The sequence below is a fragment of the Dryobates pubescens genome, chromosome 2 (genome assembly GCF_014839835.1).
Source record: "Dryobates pubescens isolate bDryPub1 chromosome 2, bDryPub1.pri, whole genome shotgun sequence".
Classification (NCBI taxonomy): Eukaryota; Metazoa; Chordata; class Aves; order Piciformes; family Picidae; genus Dryobates; species Dryobates pubescens.
The window spans coordinates 3,726,133-3,746,679 of NC_071613.1; the positions used below are offsets into that span (position 1 = coordinate 3,726,133).

Below are 20,547 nucleotides of genomic sequence, written 5' to 3' on the forward strand. Positions count from 1 at the left end.
TGTTTTTTTCACATGCATTCCTTCTGCACAGTTTGTGATGGAATATGTGTTTAGTCATTCTAAAGTATTTAAAGGTTAAGCACAAAACCTTACCAGAATGTGAGATTTAGTCCTGGGGTCTGTGGTGACAGGTTGGACTTGATGATCTTTGAGGTCTCTTCCAACCTTGGGGATTCTGTGTGATTCTGTGATTTCTTGTGACTTCTGCATGAGAATATTGCTTGATCTTACAAGGAGTGAGAAGGCTGTTGGTTTCTTTAGCCTAGCACAGTTTAGGAAGGATGTTGACTTGCTGGAACGAGTCCAGAGAAGGGCAACAAAGTTGGGGAGGGATTTGGAACACAGCCCTATGAGGAGAGACTGAGGGAGCTGGGCTTGCTTAGCCTGGAGAGGAGGAGACTCAGGGGTGACCTTATTGCTCTCTACAACTTCCTGAAGGGAGGTTGTAGACAAGCAGATGTTGGTCTCTTCTCCCAGGCAGCCAGTACCAGAACAAGAGGACACAGTCTCAGGCTGCACCAGGGGAGGTTTAGGTTGGATGTTAGGAAGAAGTTCTATACAGAAAGAGTGATTGCCCATTGGAATGGGCTGCCTGGGGAGGTGGTGGAGTCACCATCATTGGAGGTGTTCAGGAGGAGACTTGATGGGGTGCTTGGTGCCGTGGGTTAGTTGTTTAGGTGGGTTGGATTGGTTGAGGGGTTGGACACGATGATCTTGAAGGTATCTTCCAACCTGGGTTTTTGATGAGGAGGATGATGATGATGATGATGATGATGATGTATCAGTCAAGCATGTGGCAGGGGAATGAGATGAATTTCACACAAAAGTAGTACTTACTCGATCAAGGGTTCTTCTTGATCCCTTCAAATGTCTGTCTTGGGCAAGCTTGAGTGATCAGCTTCCTCTTGATTTTGGAGGAGTTTCTGTAGAAACTTTCACATTCTTAAGCAGCAGCACCCTTATCTGTACTTGTACAGAAGGCAAACAAAGTTTGTTCCAAGATATCTTCAGTAAATTTCAACTTTGCCCTTCCCCAAAGAGTTCCTTTGGGGCTCACCTCTTCTTTATAGACTTTTACTGCCGTTGTTCTAAACTCTGTGTGATTGTCAATGGCCAGCCCACTGCGGTAAACACAAGAGTTACCAACTTCTTGTCTCTCTACTTTTATATCAAGTGAGGGCAAAAGGGGCAGAAGATTATTGCTTCTTATTTTGCACAGATCCACTCCTTTTTGAAGGGTAAGCTTTTGTGTGTTGAGAGCCCAAAAGTGCAATTTTGAAGATGTTCCAAATGAAATGTATTTTGTGAAACTTGGAGCCTTGCTGCTGCTGTCAATTGTACTTTGAACAATTTAGTATTTTGGACTGATATGAACTCCTACCAGGTAGTCTTTCTTTAGGTCAAACAACCCTGAAAGTGGAGGAGAATCTGTGTTGAATGAAAACCTCGGTGTGTTTGGAAAACCACAGAACAAGAAAAGAAACAAACCACCAACAGCCCTACTTTGGCCCTTTTACAAGTTTAAAAACTCATTGTGGTTGGGAAGAAATAGGTTGCATTTTTGTGGGGGAACTTGAGAGGTGAAGTATTTCCTCTTTTATGCTGTACTGAATAAGGCACATGCCTTCTTTCCAGATCCATAGGCAAGCAGGATTAATTGGGATAAGACAAGGGGAAAACCAGTCATCTAAAAATGGTGAGAAGAGAAAACCATTCTCCTTCTGTGCTGAAAAGTTAGGGCAAAGTTGACTTTGCACAAGTGGAATGTTGCACATGGCCTATTTTCACAAAGCAAGCTGAATTTCCGTGAGCTGGCTTTGTTTTGCCGAAGTCTCTCTGTGTATTTCTGTATATATCTCTGTGTAGTTCTGGGCCCCTCAGTTTAGGAAGGAGGTTGACTTGCTGGAACGAGTCCAGAGAAGAGCAACAAAGTTGGTGAGGGGTTTGGAACACAAGCCCTACGAGGAGAGGCTGAGGGAGCTGGGGTTGCTTAGCCTGGAGAAGAGGAGACTCAGGGGTGACCTTATTACTCTCTACAACTACCTGAAGGGAGGTTGTAGACAGACGGATGTTGGTCTCTTCTCCCAGGCAAGCAGTACCAGAACAAGAGGACACAGTCTCAGGCTGCGCCAGGGGAGGTTCAGGCAGGATGTTAGAAAAAAGTTCTATACAGAAAGAGTGATTGCACATTGGAATGGGCTGCCTGGGGAGGTGGTGGAGTCGCCATCACTGGAGGTTTTTAGGAGAAGACTTGATGGGGTGCTTGGTGCCGTGGGTTAGTTGTTTGGGCGGTGTTGGATTGGTTGATGGGTTGGACGCGATGATCTTGAAGGTCTCTTCCAACCTGGTCTGGTCTGGTCTGGTCTATTCTATTCTATTCTATTCTATTCTATTCTATTCTATTCTATTCTATTCTATTCTAATAGCCTTTATTTGCTGCTGTCCAGAAAGCATTGAAATGTGCTAGCATCAAGGGCAGGTGGTGCTTATGGGTCATGATGGTTGTGATGAAGAGCAGCTTGTCTCCTACTTGATGGCTGAAAGCTGAATGGGAGAAGGACTTACCTCACAAAGTTATTGTAAGGGTAGTGATAGGATCCACTGAAAAATTGGTATGCTCTGTGCTTGGGCTTGGTGTCTTAAGGGAATGTGACATTGCATGTTGGCTGCTGAGCAGACCTTAGTTGTTGCTCTGTCCTCTTTACTTGCCAAGACAGCTTATATTGAAGTTAGCATGAATTATTCCACCCCACACAAACAGTGATAAGTGCACTGAAGTAACCTGCATCTATAAACTGTGATTTCTGGGAGATACAAGTGGAAACATGCAGATACTTTATGTCCTTCTCCTAAGGAAATGAAGTGCAGAGTGTACCAGGTTAGGCTGTATGCCTCCTTGTGCTGTCCCTTTGCCCCAGCTTGATATTTCTCTAACTGCTATTTGCATGCCATTGGTCCTGATGGGGTGAGGCTAGTCTGTTACCACTAGCCCCTCCTGCTGCTGTAGCTCATGCTGATGCTTGAACAGGGTATATATGTTTAAAGGATGCTGTGCAATACCTTTTTTTGCTCACATGCATCTGTAAAGAGTTCTCCCATTAACTCTTCTGTGCTGGAGGGACACTGAAGTCTTTGAGAAGAACCACTGCACACATGGAAGGCCTTCTCTAAAAGCATGACCAGGTGCTGCTACACCTGGTAGCCCAGCACAGTTTGCACCATACAGCTGAAACTGGGTTGCAAGAAAATGATGAATGAATACTTTACCCTAGCAATACCTGTGCCTGTATTACAGACTGTGGTTTTGCTGTGGAAAGCATGGTTCAGTGCAGGGAACTTCCTGGTCAGTAAGGGTGTTGAGGTTGCTTGCACCTTGGAGAAAGGGATCTAACTAATAAGCAAGCATGAGTGCTTAAGGCAGCATGTTCTTATTCATGACCTGATGTTACGAGGCAGAAGTCTTTTGTCACACATGTCTTTGTGTTCCACATTGTGCCCTCACAAGGAACCACCACAGTGATCATCAAAACTAGACTCATCTGTCCTTCTTGAATGTTTACTGCTTTTTTGTCCACCAGGCCAGAGAAATGTCCAGAAAGGCAAGAGAGAAGCTCAGAAGTGCAGGTTCAATATTGTCCTGCACCCACTCAGCCTCTCATATATCCAAAAGCCCTGTGCTGCCAGCTATGCTGAGCCATGTGCAGTGGTCTCAAGCCTCCAACCAAACCCCAGGCCACCTCTTTGCCATCTGACACCATGTGAAGGTGAGGCATGGTGGCATTCTTTTCTGGGGGCCTGGGGCAGAAAGGAGTGAGACAGACCCTTGCCTTTTCTGAGGCCACGTTTCCCCAGAGAGAAAGGCCTGGCATTTCAGAGCTGAGAAGGAAAAATCATCTTTGATGCCCTGGAAACCAAACAAAGGACAATAGCAGAAGAAAAGAAAATTGTTAATTTTCTTGCCTGAGCAAAAAGCCAACAGTGTAGCCCTCAAGGATAGCATACTTAGCAACCACCTTGCTGCTAGCAAGTCTGAGTGGTGAAGAGAGGAGTATAAGTGGAGGCATTTGGAGAACCCTTGGCACTGTTAAAAAAAGGTTAGGGATAGAGGGCTTCAGGGTGGATAGAAGATTTCTTAAAGCTGAATAGAGGCACAGGGAACTGATGCTACTGTGACCGACCATGAACTGGGAACTCAATTGGCAGGGTCTTGTAAACAGAGAGAGAAGTGTTGCTGTCACTGTAGGAGATGCGGAGACCGCTTCGGGAGGCTGTAAACAGGCACGTAGACATTCTGGAAATACAAGCTGCAGCAAACGCTGTTTTTCCCTTCCTCCTCAGGCACAGCATGGCAGTCTCAAGGGACTTCTCGATGACAAACTCTCAAGAATGCTGTGTAACAGCAGCAGGCCATTTGGCAGGTTCTTAAGCTGTAATTTCTCTTCTGCTCCTTTATAAGTAGCACCTCTGGAGAGCCACCTCCAAGCCTGAGTGGAAGCTGCAGCAGCAGCCTGTCAATCATGCTGGGCTGACCATCAGAAAGCTGCAGTCTTCTGTAGCTGTCAGCTGTAATGCTGAGCACAGCTACATGTACAGACTGTGGATCTATTTTAACTTTGTTGGTATTTTCATAGAATCAATAAGGTTGGAAATGACCTCAAAGATCATCAAGTCCAACCTGTCATCCAAGACCTCATGACTAACAAACCATGGCAACAAGTGCCATGTCCAATCCCCTCTTGAACACCTCCAGTGATGGTGACTCCACCACCTCCCTGGGCAGCACATTCCAGTGGCTAGCAACTCTTTCTGGGAAGAGCTTTCTCCTCGCCTCCAGCCTAAACTTCCCCTGGCACAGTTTGAGACTGTGTCCTCTTGTTCTGGTGCTGGTTGCCTGCTTTTCTGTTTTGCACTTTGAAATGATTTCTGATTCTACTTGCACTTTTTTTTGTATGTTCAGAATTGTGTCTTTTAGCACTATTGTAAAAACTGCTGCCTTTTAAAATGGCAATTATTTGTTTTGTTTTGAAAGCAATTTAGTAGCAAGAGGCACATGCAAGCCTGATGCCCAAACAGGGAGAGCAGTCCTTTGTTCTTTGTGATTTTCATAAGGTATTTTACTTCCTAAAATTCTTAGGAAATGAGTGGAAGTTACATGGAATGCCTAGAAAGTGCACTACTCTAGTTCTGTGAGATGTTAATTTGACATAGAATAAGAAATTTGCTCTCAAGGCTTTGAAGATCACATCCAAGATGTGTCCCAGCATCAGGAAAGATACAGTCCCCAACTGGTGATCATCAGGAGCCTTCTGAAGTAGACCACAGCTCTGTCTGGTTCAGAGGCATGCAGAGATGCAATGTGTTTTTCTCTTGGTGCATTGTGAGGAGGGAACCAGGGGTTTCTGCCTGACTAGGGGAACTGGAAGACCTTTCACATCCATGGTGTGGAGCTTCACACCCCAGGCCAGCAGTATCTGCTACAAAATAAGACATCTTGCTGCAACTGAGTGTCTGGCCATCCTACAGCTGATAGGTACTGAAGTCATCAGATACAGACCTCTGGATGGTGAGGAGGGATCACATTTTGATGTGCAGCTCTGCACTGGTGTTAATGAGACTGCTCTTCATTACTCTTGGTCAAAGGTAGCAGCATCAGCTGTAAAATAATTTCCATCAAATGGTGTTTGAGTGACTGGGCTATGGGTAGTGCTCTTGCCTTAAATGGGGTTGTGTGATGAGGGCATTGAGTCGATCATCAGTAAATTTGCAGATGACACCAAGCTGGGGGCAGGAGTTGATCTGCTGGAGGGGAGAGAGGCTTTGCAGAGGGACCTCGACAGGCTGGGCAGATGGGCAGAGTCCAAGGGCAGGAGATTGAACACATCCAAGTGCTGGGTTCTGCACACTGGCCACAGCAACCCCATGCAGTGCTACAGGCTGGGGTCAGAGTGGCTGGAGAGCAGCCAGGCAGAGAGGGACCTAGGAGTGCTGGTCGATGGTAGGCTGAACATGAGCCTGCAGTGTGCCCAGGCAGCCAGGAGGGCCAATGGTATCCTGGTCTGTATCAGGAACGGTGTGGCCAGCAGGAGCAAGGAGGTCATTCTGCCCCTGTGCTCAGCACTGGTTAGGCCACACCTTGAGTCCTGTGTCCAGTTCTGGGCCCCTCAGTTTAGGAAGGAGGTTGACTTGCTGGAGTGTGTCCAGAGAAGGGCGACAAAGTTGATGAGGGGCTTGGAACACAGCCCTATGAGGAGAGACTGAGGGAGCTGGGGTTGCTTAGCCTGGAGAAGAGGAGACTCAGGGGTGACCTTATTACTCTCTACAACTACCTTAAGGGAGGTTGTAGACAGGCAGAGGTTGGTCTCTTCTCCCAGGCAACCAGCACCAGAACAAGAGGACACGGTCTCATGCTGCTCCAGGGGAGGTTTAGGCTGGAGGTTAGGAGGAAGTTCTGCACAGAGAGAGTGATTGGCCATTGGAATGTGCTGCCTGGGGAGGTGGTGGAGTCACCATCACTGGAGGTGTTCAGGAGGAGACTTGATAGGGTGCTTGGTTGCATGGTTTAGTTGATTAGGCGGTGTTGGGTGATAGGTTGGACATGATGCTCTTGAAGGTCTCTTCCAACCTGGTCTGGTCTATCCTATTCCATCCTATTCCATCCTATTCCATCCTATTCCATCCTATTCCATCCTATTCCATCCTATTCCATCCTATTCCATCCTATTCCATCCTATTCCATCCTATTCCATCCTATTCCATCCTATTCCATCCTATTCTATCCTATTCTCTGTTTGGCTGGAGTTCTACTTCTCTTTCTCCCCCTGCTCTTCTAACCACTGGCAGTGCTTCCAAAGCTGAGGCAAGAGTTCTTGCCATATCTCTTTGTATAGCTTGCAAAACTAGAATCTTCTGAAGGCAAGTGATGGTCACAAGCTGCCGAGTCTTTACTGAGGCCAGTATCATGATCAGTATCATCTTTTTATACTTAGAACATGATAGCCAAAAGGTAGGGGTGGGAAGGGAGCTGGTAAGTCAGGTAACTCCAGCTGTGCAAAACAAGAGTGTAATCTGGGAATGGTTTTGAAACATATAGATCCTAGCCACAGGAGAGAAGATCTTGGGATACCTGGGTAGTGTGCTGTTTGGACAGTCAGAGAGAGCCTGCTACTTCCTTTAGAATATAAATGCCTTATTTCTAAAGGCAAATGGAGCTTTTGCATTTTTATTACCCTCCTTCCTGTATTTGTTTTTATTTTTTTCTCTCCTCTATTTTTAATGAGAGCTCTGCTTTCTAGTTATTTTTTCTTACTGCTAGCTAGATGCTGAGCCTGGATTTTTACTCTATCCAGAGGAGCAGGCAGATTCATAGAATGCTTAATTGCTGTAGTTCTGGGAATTGGGTATTTAGAGTTTGCTTCACAACAGAATGTGATGCTTACCCATCATTGAGCTCTACTATTAGCCTTTGCAGCAGTGAAACCCAAGTACTATAAAGAGTCAAAACTAACCTGAAACCAATAAAAATGGAGAAGCTACTGGGAGCTGTGAAAATGTGGGTATGGTTGTAAATTGTTTTGAGGTATGAAGTGACTGTAAAGTGCGTACATGAAATCCAATGTGTGTACACAGCATTACTGACTGTGCCCTGCTTAGAATAGAATAGACCAGGTTGGAAGAAACCTTCAAGATCATCCTGTCCAACCCATCATCCAACACCATCTAATCAACTAAACCATGCAACCAAGCACCCCATCAAGTCTCCTCCTAAATACCTCCAATGATGGTGACTCCACCACCTCCCTGGGCAGCACATTCCAATGGCCAATCACTCTCTCTATGAAGAATTTCTTCCTAACCTCCAGCCTAAACCTCCCCTGGCGCAGCTTGAGGCTGTGTCCTCTTAGTGTTGCTTTAGAGAAGGACCCAAAGATATGTGCTGGGTTTTTGGGCTCTTCAGATGTGATGGGTGCAGAAATCTGATTCTCTAGCATTATTAGCTATTAAGTTCTGTAGAGATGTATGAACTTAATTCATGGCTGAAATATTTATGCAGAAGAGAGAGTTTTAAAAGCCTGATTATCCCGAAAATGGTTATAAAGCATGCAGATAGAAGCAGAAATCTTTTACAATAGTCTAGAGGATTTGGAAAAACTCTTTCATTAAATGTGTTCCTTATAATACTTTTGAAATCTTAGAGTGAATAAGCTGTGTTAGCACAACTCTGTTTCAAAGCAAATACCTCATTATTGCAGAAACACTGCCCACTCTCAAAACACAACCTAACAAAAGAGCTCCTCTGACCTTCCAATAGCTTGCTGGAGTGGGGACTCTAAAGTTGGTTTAGAGAAAAAAAAATAATGTAGAGGGTTTTTTTTTTCTTCTTCATGCTACAACCTTTGGTAATTTTGTAGAATCTGGGGTGTTTCTCTTAGCCACTGTTTGTACTTTTGCTTGGCAGTGTCTGCTTCACAAAACTCTTAAACATCAGGCCCAGTAGGACAACGCAAAGGAAAGGAGCACTGTTCTCCATGCTTTTTGACCATGTGTACTCTGCATTGGTTAGGCCACACCTTGAGCACTGTGTCCAGTTCTGGGCCCCTCAGTTTAGGAAGGACATTGAGACACTTGAACGTGTTCAGAGAAGGGCAACAAGGCTGGTGAGAGGCCTTGAGCACAGCCCTGTGAGGAGAGGCTGAGGGAGCTGGGGTTGTTTAGCCTAGAGAAGAGGAGGCTCAGGGGTGACCTCATTGCTGTCTACACCTCCCTGAAAGGTGGTTGTGGCCAGGAAGGGGTTGGTCTCTTCTCCCAGGCAAGCAACACCAGAACAAGAGGACACAGTCTCAAGCTGTGCCAGGGGAAGTTTAGGCTGGAGGTGAGGAGAAAGTTCTTCACTGAGAGAGTCATTTGTCATTGGAGTGTGCTGCCCAGGGAGGTGGTGGAGTCACCATCCCTGGAGGTGTTCAAGAGGGGATTGGACGTGGCACTTGGTGCCATGGTTTAGTCATGAGGTGTTGGGTGACAGGTAGGACTTGATGATCTTTGAGGTCTCTTCCAACCTGGGTGATACTGTGATACTGTGATTTTGGGGAAAGAATTTAGAAGGTGAGAAGGTGGTTGACTGGCAGCATGAAGGGGAACCAATGTTTGCGAAGGCTTCATGGAGGTGTTCTGGCCTTTGGCAATAGCACTCTAAGGATGCTGAAGGGAAAACATGAGTGAAAGGAACACAGGAAATTAACCTAGTTCAGAATCTTCAGTTTTTCTGGAAGTTTCTGATGGTAAGGGAAGATGTCTTAATGGGCTGCCTGGGGAGGTGGTGGAGTCGCCATCACTGGAGGTTTTCAGGAGGAGACTTGATGGGGTGCTTGGTGCCGTGGGTTAGTTGTTTGGGTGGTGTTGGATTGGTTGATGGGTTGGACGCAGTGATCTTGAAGGTCTCTTCCAACCTGGTTTATTCAATGTATTCAATGTATTCAATGTCTTGATTTTGCCTGTTACTGAAACATTTAATCCACATCATAATTGCTTCCCAGCAGTTTTCCTTTGTGATGTGTTTGTTAAATATTTGTCAGAAGGCTGACAAGTTAGATAAATGGCTTTTTCCTCTTAGAAGCCTAAAAACCAATGAGTTTCACCTTCCTCTACCTTTGTGCAACAGAAGTGTATTGGGGGAGGCCAGGCTATGCTTAAAAAGAGTTTGGTGTTCAACAGCTCTGCAAATAAATCTACCTTCTTTGTGAAGAGGAGATCCAGGTCTGTGGTTCTCGTGGAAGCTGCACGTTGAATCTGTGGAGAAAGATCTAATGAATTCTCTCAGCTGGCAACTGGAAATGCTCTGAAAATGTTTGTTAATGTGCCAGATGTGTATCTGGTGCTTAAGAGGTTGATTTTGGTCCCAGAAGACTTCCACTTGAAACGTTGTTCCCCTCCTCTGACACCTGAGCTTTGAGTTTGCCCTGGGAAACGACAAAAGATAGCATGGAGAAAAACCTCTGCATATCAACTACTTGAATAGTTAGTGTTAATTTCTGGATTAATGGTACATAACTGCAACCTTTTTCTAAGGCAGTTTCAGGAATCATTCTGTTTGTGTACCTTTTTAGAAGGATTTCTTAAAACAAGAGGGCAAGGGAGCCTGGTTTATAGTCCTGTATTTTATGTTCTTCAGACTTACAAAGCTTCTTTTATGCTTTCTCCTCCTTAGTGATGTCTGAATTATTTTATGTCCAGAATACCTGCAAGGCTTTGATAGATTATTGTGATGGTCTGAGAACTGAGTAATTGATTACCAGCTTCCATTAAGCCTAGAATGTATGAATATTCAATGTTTTTTTTCCTTTTTAAGGTTTTTGTTACCAATTTTCTCTTGATTTTTATTTACTTGCAAGTTTTTTTTTTGTGGTGGTGTTGTGTTGGGGTTTTTTTTGTTTATTCCCCCCCCCCCAACTAAGGACAAACAGAAAACTTCTCCTTTCATCTTCACTCTCTCTGATTTATGATAAATTTAGTTTCCTTCAGCCTGGCATTTGCTTCAGCAGGCAGTCTTCCTTCAAGTACCACCCTGATTGATGTATAATCTTTGATATCTTCCATTAGCCTCCAGGATCACTAAGTTCAAGGCCCTCTTGGAACCTAAGGAGCCCTGCCGAGGAACTGAAGGCCTTCAGAGTCCTTGGGGTGATTGACAAGGTAATTCTTCAGTGTCTCTTCAAGAGTTCAGTCATAAATCGACTGCATGCTGACATTTTGTCTTTGAAGCTGTGGATCTTAAGGATATGAAACAAAAGGGGAAAATGACTCAGATACATCTGCACTTTAAAATAACAAAAGTAGAAGAAAAAAGGCTTTTATCTAAGCAATTCATGTAAGGTCATGCAAAATATATTTGAGCTAAAGGAGAAGGTACATGTTTGGTAGCATTCAATAGAATAAGGCCTGTTTTTTCAGAAACAAAGTCACAGTCACAATACTGGGGTAAAGGATGAGTTGAATAATCTGGGGGATGTTTGAAATACAGAAGGGTAGAAATTCCGACCGTCGAGCTGTCACTTGAAATGGGGGCTGGGGAGGCGCACGACTGTTCGCCTTCCCTGAGAGTGTGGAAATGACTTTCCCCACCAAGGCAGAGATTCAGTAATGAAGCCAAGCTTTTCTTTTTTTTTTTTTTTTTTTAAATTTATTTATTTTTTTTAAATTAGTGCAAACAATATCTTCCAAAATCCCAGGGTGACACTCCTCTGTAAACAGTCGAGAACCATACGGGTTTTTTTGCAAGCGTCGTTAAGAGCCTGGAAGAATTGCTGCAGTGTTTTGATAATGCTGATTAGTTATCACCTTACCAAATACTTTTAGGATGATGTATTATTCAGCAGTGTGGCAGTGGCTAATGCAGACAGTAAAGGCTCATTTCCTTTTTGCTGTGCCAGTTCCCTTGTGCCTTTTGATAGTTCTTTATGTAGTTCCTGGGTTGTGCATGGTGTACTGATGCGTGGACAATTTATGCATTTCTAACATGCATCAGAAAACCTGTAGCTAGTCTCTTAGGCTCTGTATGTCTCTGTTTCCTTTACCTGCTGTACTGAACCTATCTATGGGGAATGATTTTTGGTTTTCTTTGCCTGTTTTGTTGTAATTATGTGCATAAGTTGATAACTTCTCCTTGGAGGGCTATATACATTAGGTTTTATGGTTGGTTTTATAGCATACTAGGTTTTCTCAGCTCTGACTTCGTATTCATTGTATCTTCTTCCCTCAGTTGCAAGTACAGAATTTAGAATAGAATAGGGTAGAATAGAATTAACCATGTTGGAAGAGACCTCTGAGATCATCAAGTCCAACCTATCACCCAACACCATCTAGTCAACTAAACCATGGCACCAAGCACCCCATCCAGTCTCTTCCTAAACACCTCCAGTGATGGTGACTCCACCACCTCCCTGGGCAGCCCAGCTTGTGTTCCATGCTGTATGTGTGTCAGAGAGATAAGCTGGAAAGATCACCTACCTGTTGGATTCATAGGCACTAACTAAATTAGTATCCACTAACTAAATTAGTATCCACCAAATGAAGACAGTAGGCATGGACTTGTGCTTGTAGCCAGGAAGGGGTTGGTCTCTTCTCTCTAGCAACCAGCACCAGAACAAGAGGACACAGTCTCAAGCTGCACCAGGGGAAGTTTAGGCTGGAGGTGAGGAGAAAGTTCTTCATGGAGAGAGTCATTTGTCATTGGAATGTGCTGCCCAGGGAGGTGGTGGAGTCCCCATCCCTGGAGGTGTTCAAGAGGGGTTTGGATGTGGCACTTGGTGCCATGGTTTAGTCATGAGGTCTGTGGTGACAGGTTGGACTCGATGTTCTTTGAGGTCTCTTCCAACCTTGGTGATACTGTGACTTTGTGAATTAGTCTGACAGTGTGAAGCTACAGAAGTGTTGCATATGAACCAAGAACAGACTTTTTTAATATTTGGGGTTTTTTTTTAGTACAAGATTAATTAATGATGACTGGAGAAGATGTTTGGTGAGAATGAAGCACTCTTGGTGTTGTCAGATCTCCTAGATCTCTCTGGGCACAGCTCTGCTAAACATCCCAGGGGAGAGATGAATGCGTCCCGGTCTTTCAGGTAGAGCTGAGAAGAATCAGAGCTCTGGTGATGACAATAATATAGGGTCTTAGTGTTGGAGATGTGTACCAGGAGTAACAGCCCTGTGTATACAGCTGGTGTACTCATGTGTAAACAGTGTCTTAGGGGTTAGAGTTAATGTTTAATTATTGTATGAAAAAGTGAGCTATATTATTCCAGGTGTCTTTGAATTCTACATATCTGCTTCTAGATCTTCCTTATTATGTACTTAATCTTATTCTGAGTGTGCTGTCTGTTTTCGTGTAGTTTTAAGTCTTCATAAAGTTGTAAGGCAAATGAAAAGCTGCTCTAAGCCCAGTGTTCAGAGCTCAATGCATGTGAGTGTGAAGTGTGCACACACATCTCTGTGTTGGAGACTGTGCCTCTGCTTTTGGGTTGGAGCACCATCTCGCTTCCTTCCTCACCATCACTGTTCTTTGCCACCTTCTCTGCTTGCAGATGCTCCAGGGAGGTTGTGGAGTATCCTCTGGAAATGGTCAAATGCCAGGTGGATGACATAGAGTGTGTGTTCTTGAAAATGGATTCTGATGTTCAGGTCCAGTGTGGAAGATGGCATGCTTTGGGCACAAGTCTGTAACACACTGAGCATCACCCAGAGTTTTGCCTGAAAATAGTCTTCTCCTATTCTAACCCTGAGGTAGCTGCTTTGGTTTCAGCAGAAAATGGATGTATAAATAGCAGTGTGTCACTACTATTGTTTTATTGCTGTCTGGCCTAATCATCTAGAAGACTGGTTTAAACACACTGACTTAAAAATGGTGGTGATTGGTTTGCAGCCTTGTTCTCCCACTGCTGTGTGAAGCCCAGAGTGGTGTCTGCTGACTGCAGTGCTGCCTCGAGAAAACCAGCTGTTAACCTGCACTCCATCAAATGCTGAAAGGTTCAGTGCTTTCCCTTCGAGTAATGTCAGTCTTTGTTCTTCTTTTGAAGCCCCTTGAAGTGTTTTGAATTGGCTTCATTTTCACAGGCAGAATGCTTGTTGCTACCTGAAACTCTGGGTTTTTCAAACTATTTTAGCTGAGGCAGTAAATGATTAGACATTTAATTTTAGTCTCATTTATTCCCAGTGTGCCATCTTTCCCTCTGTCTACCTTTCCATCTTCCTTGTCACCTGAATAATTTTTGCTGTGTTGACCCTCTTCTGCTGAATATGAGAGATCTTAGCATTATTAGACTCATTAAAATACTGTGGAAAGTCACAGAATGACCATATCTCTGCCTTGCCTCGCATCCTTCTGCTTCTGCTCTCCTTCAAAGGCTGTGGAATAAATCCACCTATTTTAATAGGCCCTAAAGTACCTACACTTTGCTTGAGGAATCCAGGTTTCTTCAGTTCTACTGCTGCATCTGTGTTTGCTCACTTCATGGTGCCAAAGGTTAACTAGGTGGTGTCTGGAGGTATTGTTTGTGTTTATTGTGGGAAGAGTCTGAGTAGATTTTTTTTGTCATTACTATTTCTAATTACAAAAGTTGCTTTTGTCCTGCAAATGTTATGGACTGTGAGGTGCTACTAATTGGGCAGCAAATCTCTTCTTAGTATAACCAGACTGGAAACAAGCTAATGTTATATTGGAATGTTATATTAGAATAGAATAGAATAAAATTAACCAGGTTGGAAGAGACCTTTGAGATCGAGTCCAACCTATCATCCAACACCACCTAATCAACTAAACCATGGCACCAAGCACCCCATCCAGTCTCTTCCTAAACACCTCCAGTGATGGTGACTCCACCACCTCCCTGGGCAGCACATTCCAATGGCCAATACCTCTTTCTGGGAAAAACTTCTTCCTAACATCCAGCCTAAACCTCCCCTGGCACAGCTTGAGACTGTACTGTTATCACCAACCAAGAATTATCAGTTGTTTCATCAGTTCATGTATCTTAAATCACAAACATTTCTTACAGAGTAGCAAAGAGTTTTGCTTTTGAAATTTGCCTAATTAAAAATTAAGGTTGCATATTCTGTGCTGAGTCTCTGCCCCAGGCAAATCTTTGCTTTGTAGCTACCACTGGCCCCTGAAGAAACAACTTTGTTATGGTGCTGCTGAATACCTTCATAATGCCGTTTTGAACCACATTTCTTCTTATTTAAAGCCCTCTGTTGTTGTTCATTCAATTTAAAGTTTCATCTTGAAAGCAGAGTGCAATAAGTAATAACTGTGCCTCTGTAACCAATGACTGTCTTTTATGTCTCTTCTGCCCCTTCCCCTAGTTCCCATCAAGCCATATTGTCTATGTTGGCGCTGGTGTGGCTGTGATCAGTCCTTCCGCAGATGTCTGTAAGTTTGAGCTTGTTGTTCGATGCGCTGTTTGTTAAGCTTTATTGTACAAGCTGAAACCTTATGAAAATCAAACCCTCTCATCAGGGCCTTACTGAAATTATTTGGGAGTTTCTGAAGAAGGTCCTGGAATTAAATAACTTATTTGTTGAGGAGTTGAAAGCAAGTCTGTTAATGCTGAGTATAGGTTATTTTGTGTGGCTGTCGTGCTGTCGTGAGAAGTCATCACCCTAACGCTAATATAGTTTGATGAACTGACCATAGAAAGATGCAAAAGAACCACATCAGTGTTATTCATTATTTAGAAAGTGTGATTTCTGCTTGTCTGCTTGATGAGTGGAAGTGCCAAAAAGCAGAGGTATAGAAAATATATATCTAAGGTTTGCATGGAAACCCTGTAGACCCACAGTTAGATTCAAAGAGGTTATGATTAGCTGTGTCCTCTTCTTCTGGTGCTGGTTGTCTCTTCTCCCAGGCAACCAGCACCAGAACAAGAAGACACAGTCTCAGGCTGTGCCAAGGGATGTTTAGGCTGGAGGTGAGGAGGAAGTTCTTCCCAGAAATTGGCCATTGGAATGTGCTGCCCAGGGAGGTGGTGGAGTCACCATTCCTTGAGGTATTCAAGAAGGGATTGGACATGGCACTTGAAGCCATGGTTTAATTAGTCATGAGGTGTGGGGTGATAGGGGTTTTTTTCAACCTTACTGATTCTATGATTCTATGATGATTTTAATCAGAAGATAGGAGAAATGGGCTCCTTTTATGTCAGTGGGTGTGCTGTGTGACTATTTGTTATAAACTTAAATGTCTGGCATTTTAATTTTGAGATGAAGTTAAAGATAGTTGCAGTTGTGAAATTTGAACCACAGCAGGTGTTTTCTGTCACCTGGCTCTCAGGTGCACACTGCCAAACATTTTTAGATCATCTTATGGATTTGAATGAGTGACTGTGTACACATAAGAGGTGTGGGAGAAAAAGGGCTGTAATAAACAGCATGATTGTGTACAGACATTCATTCTTGTTTCATTATCATAGTATCAGACAGGATTGGAAGAGACCACAAGGATCATCCAGTTCCAACCCCCCTGCCATGGGCAGGGACACCTCACACTAGACCATGCTGGCCAGAGCCTCATCCAGCCTGGTCTTAAACACCTTCAGGGACGGGGCCTCAACCACCTCCCTGGACAACCCAGTCCAGGGCTTCACCACTCTCATGGGGAAGAACTTCCTCCTCACCTCCAGTCTGAATCTCCCCACCTCCAGCTTCATTCCATTCCCCTGAGTCCTATCACTACCTGAGAGCCTGACAAGTCCCTCCCCAGCCTTCTTGTAGGCCCCCTTCAGATACTGGAAAGCCACAATGAGGTCACCTCGGACCCTTCTCTTCTCCAGACTGAACAGCCCCAACTCTTTCAGTCTGTCCTCATAGGAGAGGTGCTCCAGCCCTCTGATTATCCTTGTGGCCCTTCTCTGGACACCTTCCAGCACCTCCATATCCCTCTTGTTGCGATGCTTAAGAGAAGCTGGTTGGAAACACATCATAATGAATTCAACCAGCTAACAAATTTTCTTTATCCAAACATGGCATAATGGAAAATAGCAGTGGCAAAAATGGTTAACAATCTGAAACCAAGTAATAATAGTAACTGTTAATACAAATAAAGAAACTTCTGAGAGCTTGTTTCATGTTTTGAGAACCTTTTAGTTTCTTAATTGAGTTGCCAAGTCCTACAAAATCAAATCAGCTATAGAGTAGAAATCAAAACTGATTTCTTGGCTCATTACTTTCCTTTCCCTACCTCCACAGGATTATTCCTACGCTACAGTCAGGTTTCAAACCACGAGTACAAAGCTTGCTTTACTTCAAAATCAGATCTCTCTCCCAGATAGAAATAGTCCTGTCCCTTTCCCCCTGCCCTCAAACACCTGCCTCTTGTTTTCCAAGTGGCATTTTCTGAGTGCTATGTTGTTATAGCACTTAGTTTCTTAGTCTCTTAGTTTCACCTGACATAAACCAGTCCTAAGACTGGGTAAAGCAGTGCAGGTTCTGCCTTTCCTGTTATAAAACATAAATTAATCCATTAAGTTCTCCAGTGCAGCCTGATCTGTATGTTTCCTATGGGCTCCAGAGAGAGATTATTTATGGAGGTATTTTTCTTTTAAACTAAAATAATTTCAGTTTGTCTTCCTAAATAACTTACTATGCAATTGGTGCCAGGCAATTACTTTGTGATGCTGAGTGGCATTTTGTATTGTAAACTGTATTCTCTAGTAAAACCTGCCAGATATTAGAAATATTAGCATAGGAAATATATTGCACTGTTTGTCAGTTGTTGGCCAGTTTTTAGTTTGGTCTAAGAAGGTGGACTTTGGTACCAGCCAAAAAAGTCAAATTGGAATGTATGCTGTTTTCTTAGCACTTGCATTATTGAAAGCTTTGCCATTTGTCTTTTAAGTACACTGTTGTTACAAGTCCCAGAATATAGGAGTTGTAAATTCCTTAAGTATAATGATTTGAAAGGAGGAATAGTTGCAAACTGAAGAGAATTCATATTACACAGGTACAAGGATAAGCAACAGTAGCATTTTTGATGTACATACTAGCTAAATGTAATCTCTTTTTATAACAACAGAGGGAGATGAGTGAAAGTCTTCCTGCTGTAATCTGAAAAGTGACAAGAATAAATCTATGTTAAGTAGATCTTTTAATCCTGCTAGCCTTGACAGCCAGCACAGCTGAAGAGAGTGGAGGAAATTGCATGTCTGTTTCTGTCTCATCACCACAACGGTGCCTTGAGTGTGGCACCCAGCTGTGTGCCAGCCTCTGCTAAGGCTCTCTTGCAGCCCCAAGTACCTCCAGCCAAGTATTAGGCTGGAGGTTAGGAAGAAATTCTACACAGAGAGACTGATTGTCCATTGGAAAGGGGCTGCCCAAGGAGGTGGTGGAGTCACTATGATTGGAGGTATTTAGGAGGAGGCTTAATAGGGTGCTTGGTTGCATGGTCTAGTTGATTAGGTGGTGTTGGATAATAGGTTGGACACGATGATCTTAAAGGTCTCTTCCTATCCTATCCTGTGCTGTCCTGTGCTGTCCTGTCCTGTCCTGTTCTGTTCTGTTCTGTTCTGTTCTGTTCTGTTCTGTTCTGTTCTGTTCTGTTCTGTTCTGTTCTATTCTATTCTATTCTATTCTATTCTATTCTATTCTATTCTATTCTATTCTATTCTATTCTATTCTATTCTATTCTATTCTATTCTATTCATGCAAGGATCAGGTGACCACCTTGACTCATTCCTATTGGAATGAGATGTTTCCAGCCGGTGAGGTGAATGCAAGGAGAAGAATCCTAGGCAATGATCTGATACATCTTTGAGCTTGCATAATGTTTCCTATGGAATCTATCCTATGATAAATGAGCATTTGTGTAGGAGATAAGGACCAGAATAAATAGATGGCTCACTTGTAGTAGTATTACATTATGTGTTTTCAGTGTAGAATGGCAATAGAGTAAAAAAAAAGGAGCTGATTTTAAAGTAATCTTTTTGCACTGGTGTGTCTTTAAAACGTTTGTGGTATCTGGTCCAGCAGCTAGAGATCCTATTCTGTATTCTTTGATCATGCACAAGCTATTTTTCAGCTCATGTTAATGATCTTGAAAGCCACATTTTTGTAATCAAATGTATTTTGAGGAGCTTGGTTTGATCTGTGTTAAGACCTACTTAAGTAAAGACAAAGCACAGGTATGTTCTGTGCCACATCCTAAGAGTGTGGAGACTGTGGAAAAAATTAACAGTATTAGATGTTGGGTGAAGCAAAAAGGAGGGGAAGAAAACCCAGAGAATAAGGGTAACTAGGGAAGCAAATGTCTGCAGTGTCATAGAGGACTGCATTTATGTTAAAGCCACCGGCAGGAGAGCAGCGTGTTTAGAGCAGTCCTTAGTTCTTCCAGTGTTGTCCCCTGCAACCTTGGTTGGGTGGTGAGAAGGGTGACTGATGGTTCACCATGTTCTTTTTCCTGGTGACTTGCCTGTTGCCTGCCTCTGGGTTTGTGATTCCCCTTATGCTGACTTCTGCAGTATTCCTTCAGTCTCTTATCTCAGGGCTTTGATGCATATGTTCTGAAGGTGGCCACCGTGACTTTGGGTGGCAGCAGATGGTAAACCTTCAGGCAGCCACCGGCTATACTGGTGTTAAGTTGGAAACTTAACGTTTGATGAAGAATCAGTAGTGCATATGAAAGGACTTTTATGGCAGAAATATCTTTTAATTAAAATAAATTAGCATACTGAAACATTTGCTAATTTCTCTGCATTTGAAGGATCCCAGAATTAACTGCTTTCTTAAAGCTAGACTCTGCTTATTTACCAGACAGGTTTTATTTTATTTTGGTCCAATTAATTGTACCTCCTATATTGAATTGAGTTTAATTTATTTTCCACTAAGCTGTTGGATGCACTGTAAATCAAATCTAAGAAGCTAATTTTTTTAAGTAGCTGCTGTCAGCATCAGAATTAACCCTTGACTTAGAGGGAAAAAAGTAAATAAATTACAAGTAGAAACTCCCAGGCAACCAGCACCAGAACAAGAGGACACAGTCTCGAGCTGCACCAGGGGAGGTTCAGACTGGATGTTAGGAAGAAATTCTTCATAGGGAGAGCGATTGGCCATTGGAATGTGCTGCCCAGGGAGGTGGTGGAGTCACCATCATTGGAGGTGTTCAGGAGGAGACTTGATGGGGTGCTTGGTTTAGCTGATTAGATGGTGTTGGATGATGGGTTGGACACGATGATCTTGAAGGTCTCTTCCAACCTGGTTTATTCCATTCCATTCCATTCCATTCCATTCCATTCCATTCCATTCCATTCCATTCCATTCCATTCCATTCCATTCCATTCCATTCCATTCCATTCCATTCTCTCCTCTTTGGCATCATGGAGTAGTGCTGCTGAGATGCTGCCCTGCAGTGCAGCTGTGTTCATTTGTTTTTTGGGATGTGCCCGAGAGCTCAAGTGCTCGTACAAAATAGGGTTGCCTGTGCTGCTGAAGCCACATATTTACATTATAGATTTGTTTGTAGCAATTGCTATTTGCCTATCAGTGGATTTGGCCACACTGAAGTGGTCACCAGTGCAGAAAAATAGGGAAAGAACAAGTAAGCAACAATGCCTTAAAAGCCAGCATGATGTGTGGACCTTGACTCTGCTCATACATTAGTATTACAAATAGGATTTTGCCTTGTCTCCTTTTGTGTCACAGTCTAGTTGCTCAGTGCCCAGGAATGCCCTGCTGTGCATTCTTCTTCCTCCCCTCTGAGACAGGATGCTGAATGTTACAGCTGACAGCTTATTGTTAGGAGGTATTAAATATTACAAGTTACACAGTAGTCATCAGCAGTGAAACGGGTTCCGTCAGCCTGGCTGAACTACGGCAGCCTAGCCTAATGTGAGTGTCTCTGTTGATCTGCTTTGGAGAAGAGCAGTGTTATGCCATAGGGAATGCCACGTGGAATGGTGGTGTGGCCCGTTGTGCCATTAAGCTGGAGACTTTTCCTTTTGCATTTTAAAAATAAGTCTTAGGAAAAGAATTACCAAAGCAATCCCTTTTGCAATGGGAAAGAAGTGTGAAGGA

The 20,547-nt window shown here is 43.5% G+C and overlaps 1 protein-coding gene across 3 annotated transcripts in view; it reads left to right on the forward strand.

The window, feature by feature from the left end:
- RPS6KC1 (ribosomal protein S6 kinase C1) overlaps positions 1-20,547 on the forward strand; it is a 124,213-nt gene that overhangs the window by 58,404 nt on the left and 45,262 nt on the right. For 2 of the 3 annotated variants that reach the window (XM_054169363.1, XM_009897507.2), the window contains one exon: positions 10,594-10,686. In XM_054169363.1, the coding sequence (XP_054025338.1) occupies positions 10,594-10,686 (93 nt within the window). Of the gene's footprint in view, positions 1-10,593; positions 10,687-13,413; positions 13,516-20,547 lie in introns of those variants that run through there. The other variant, XM_054169377.1, reaches the window with a different exon arrangement.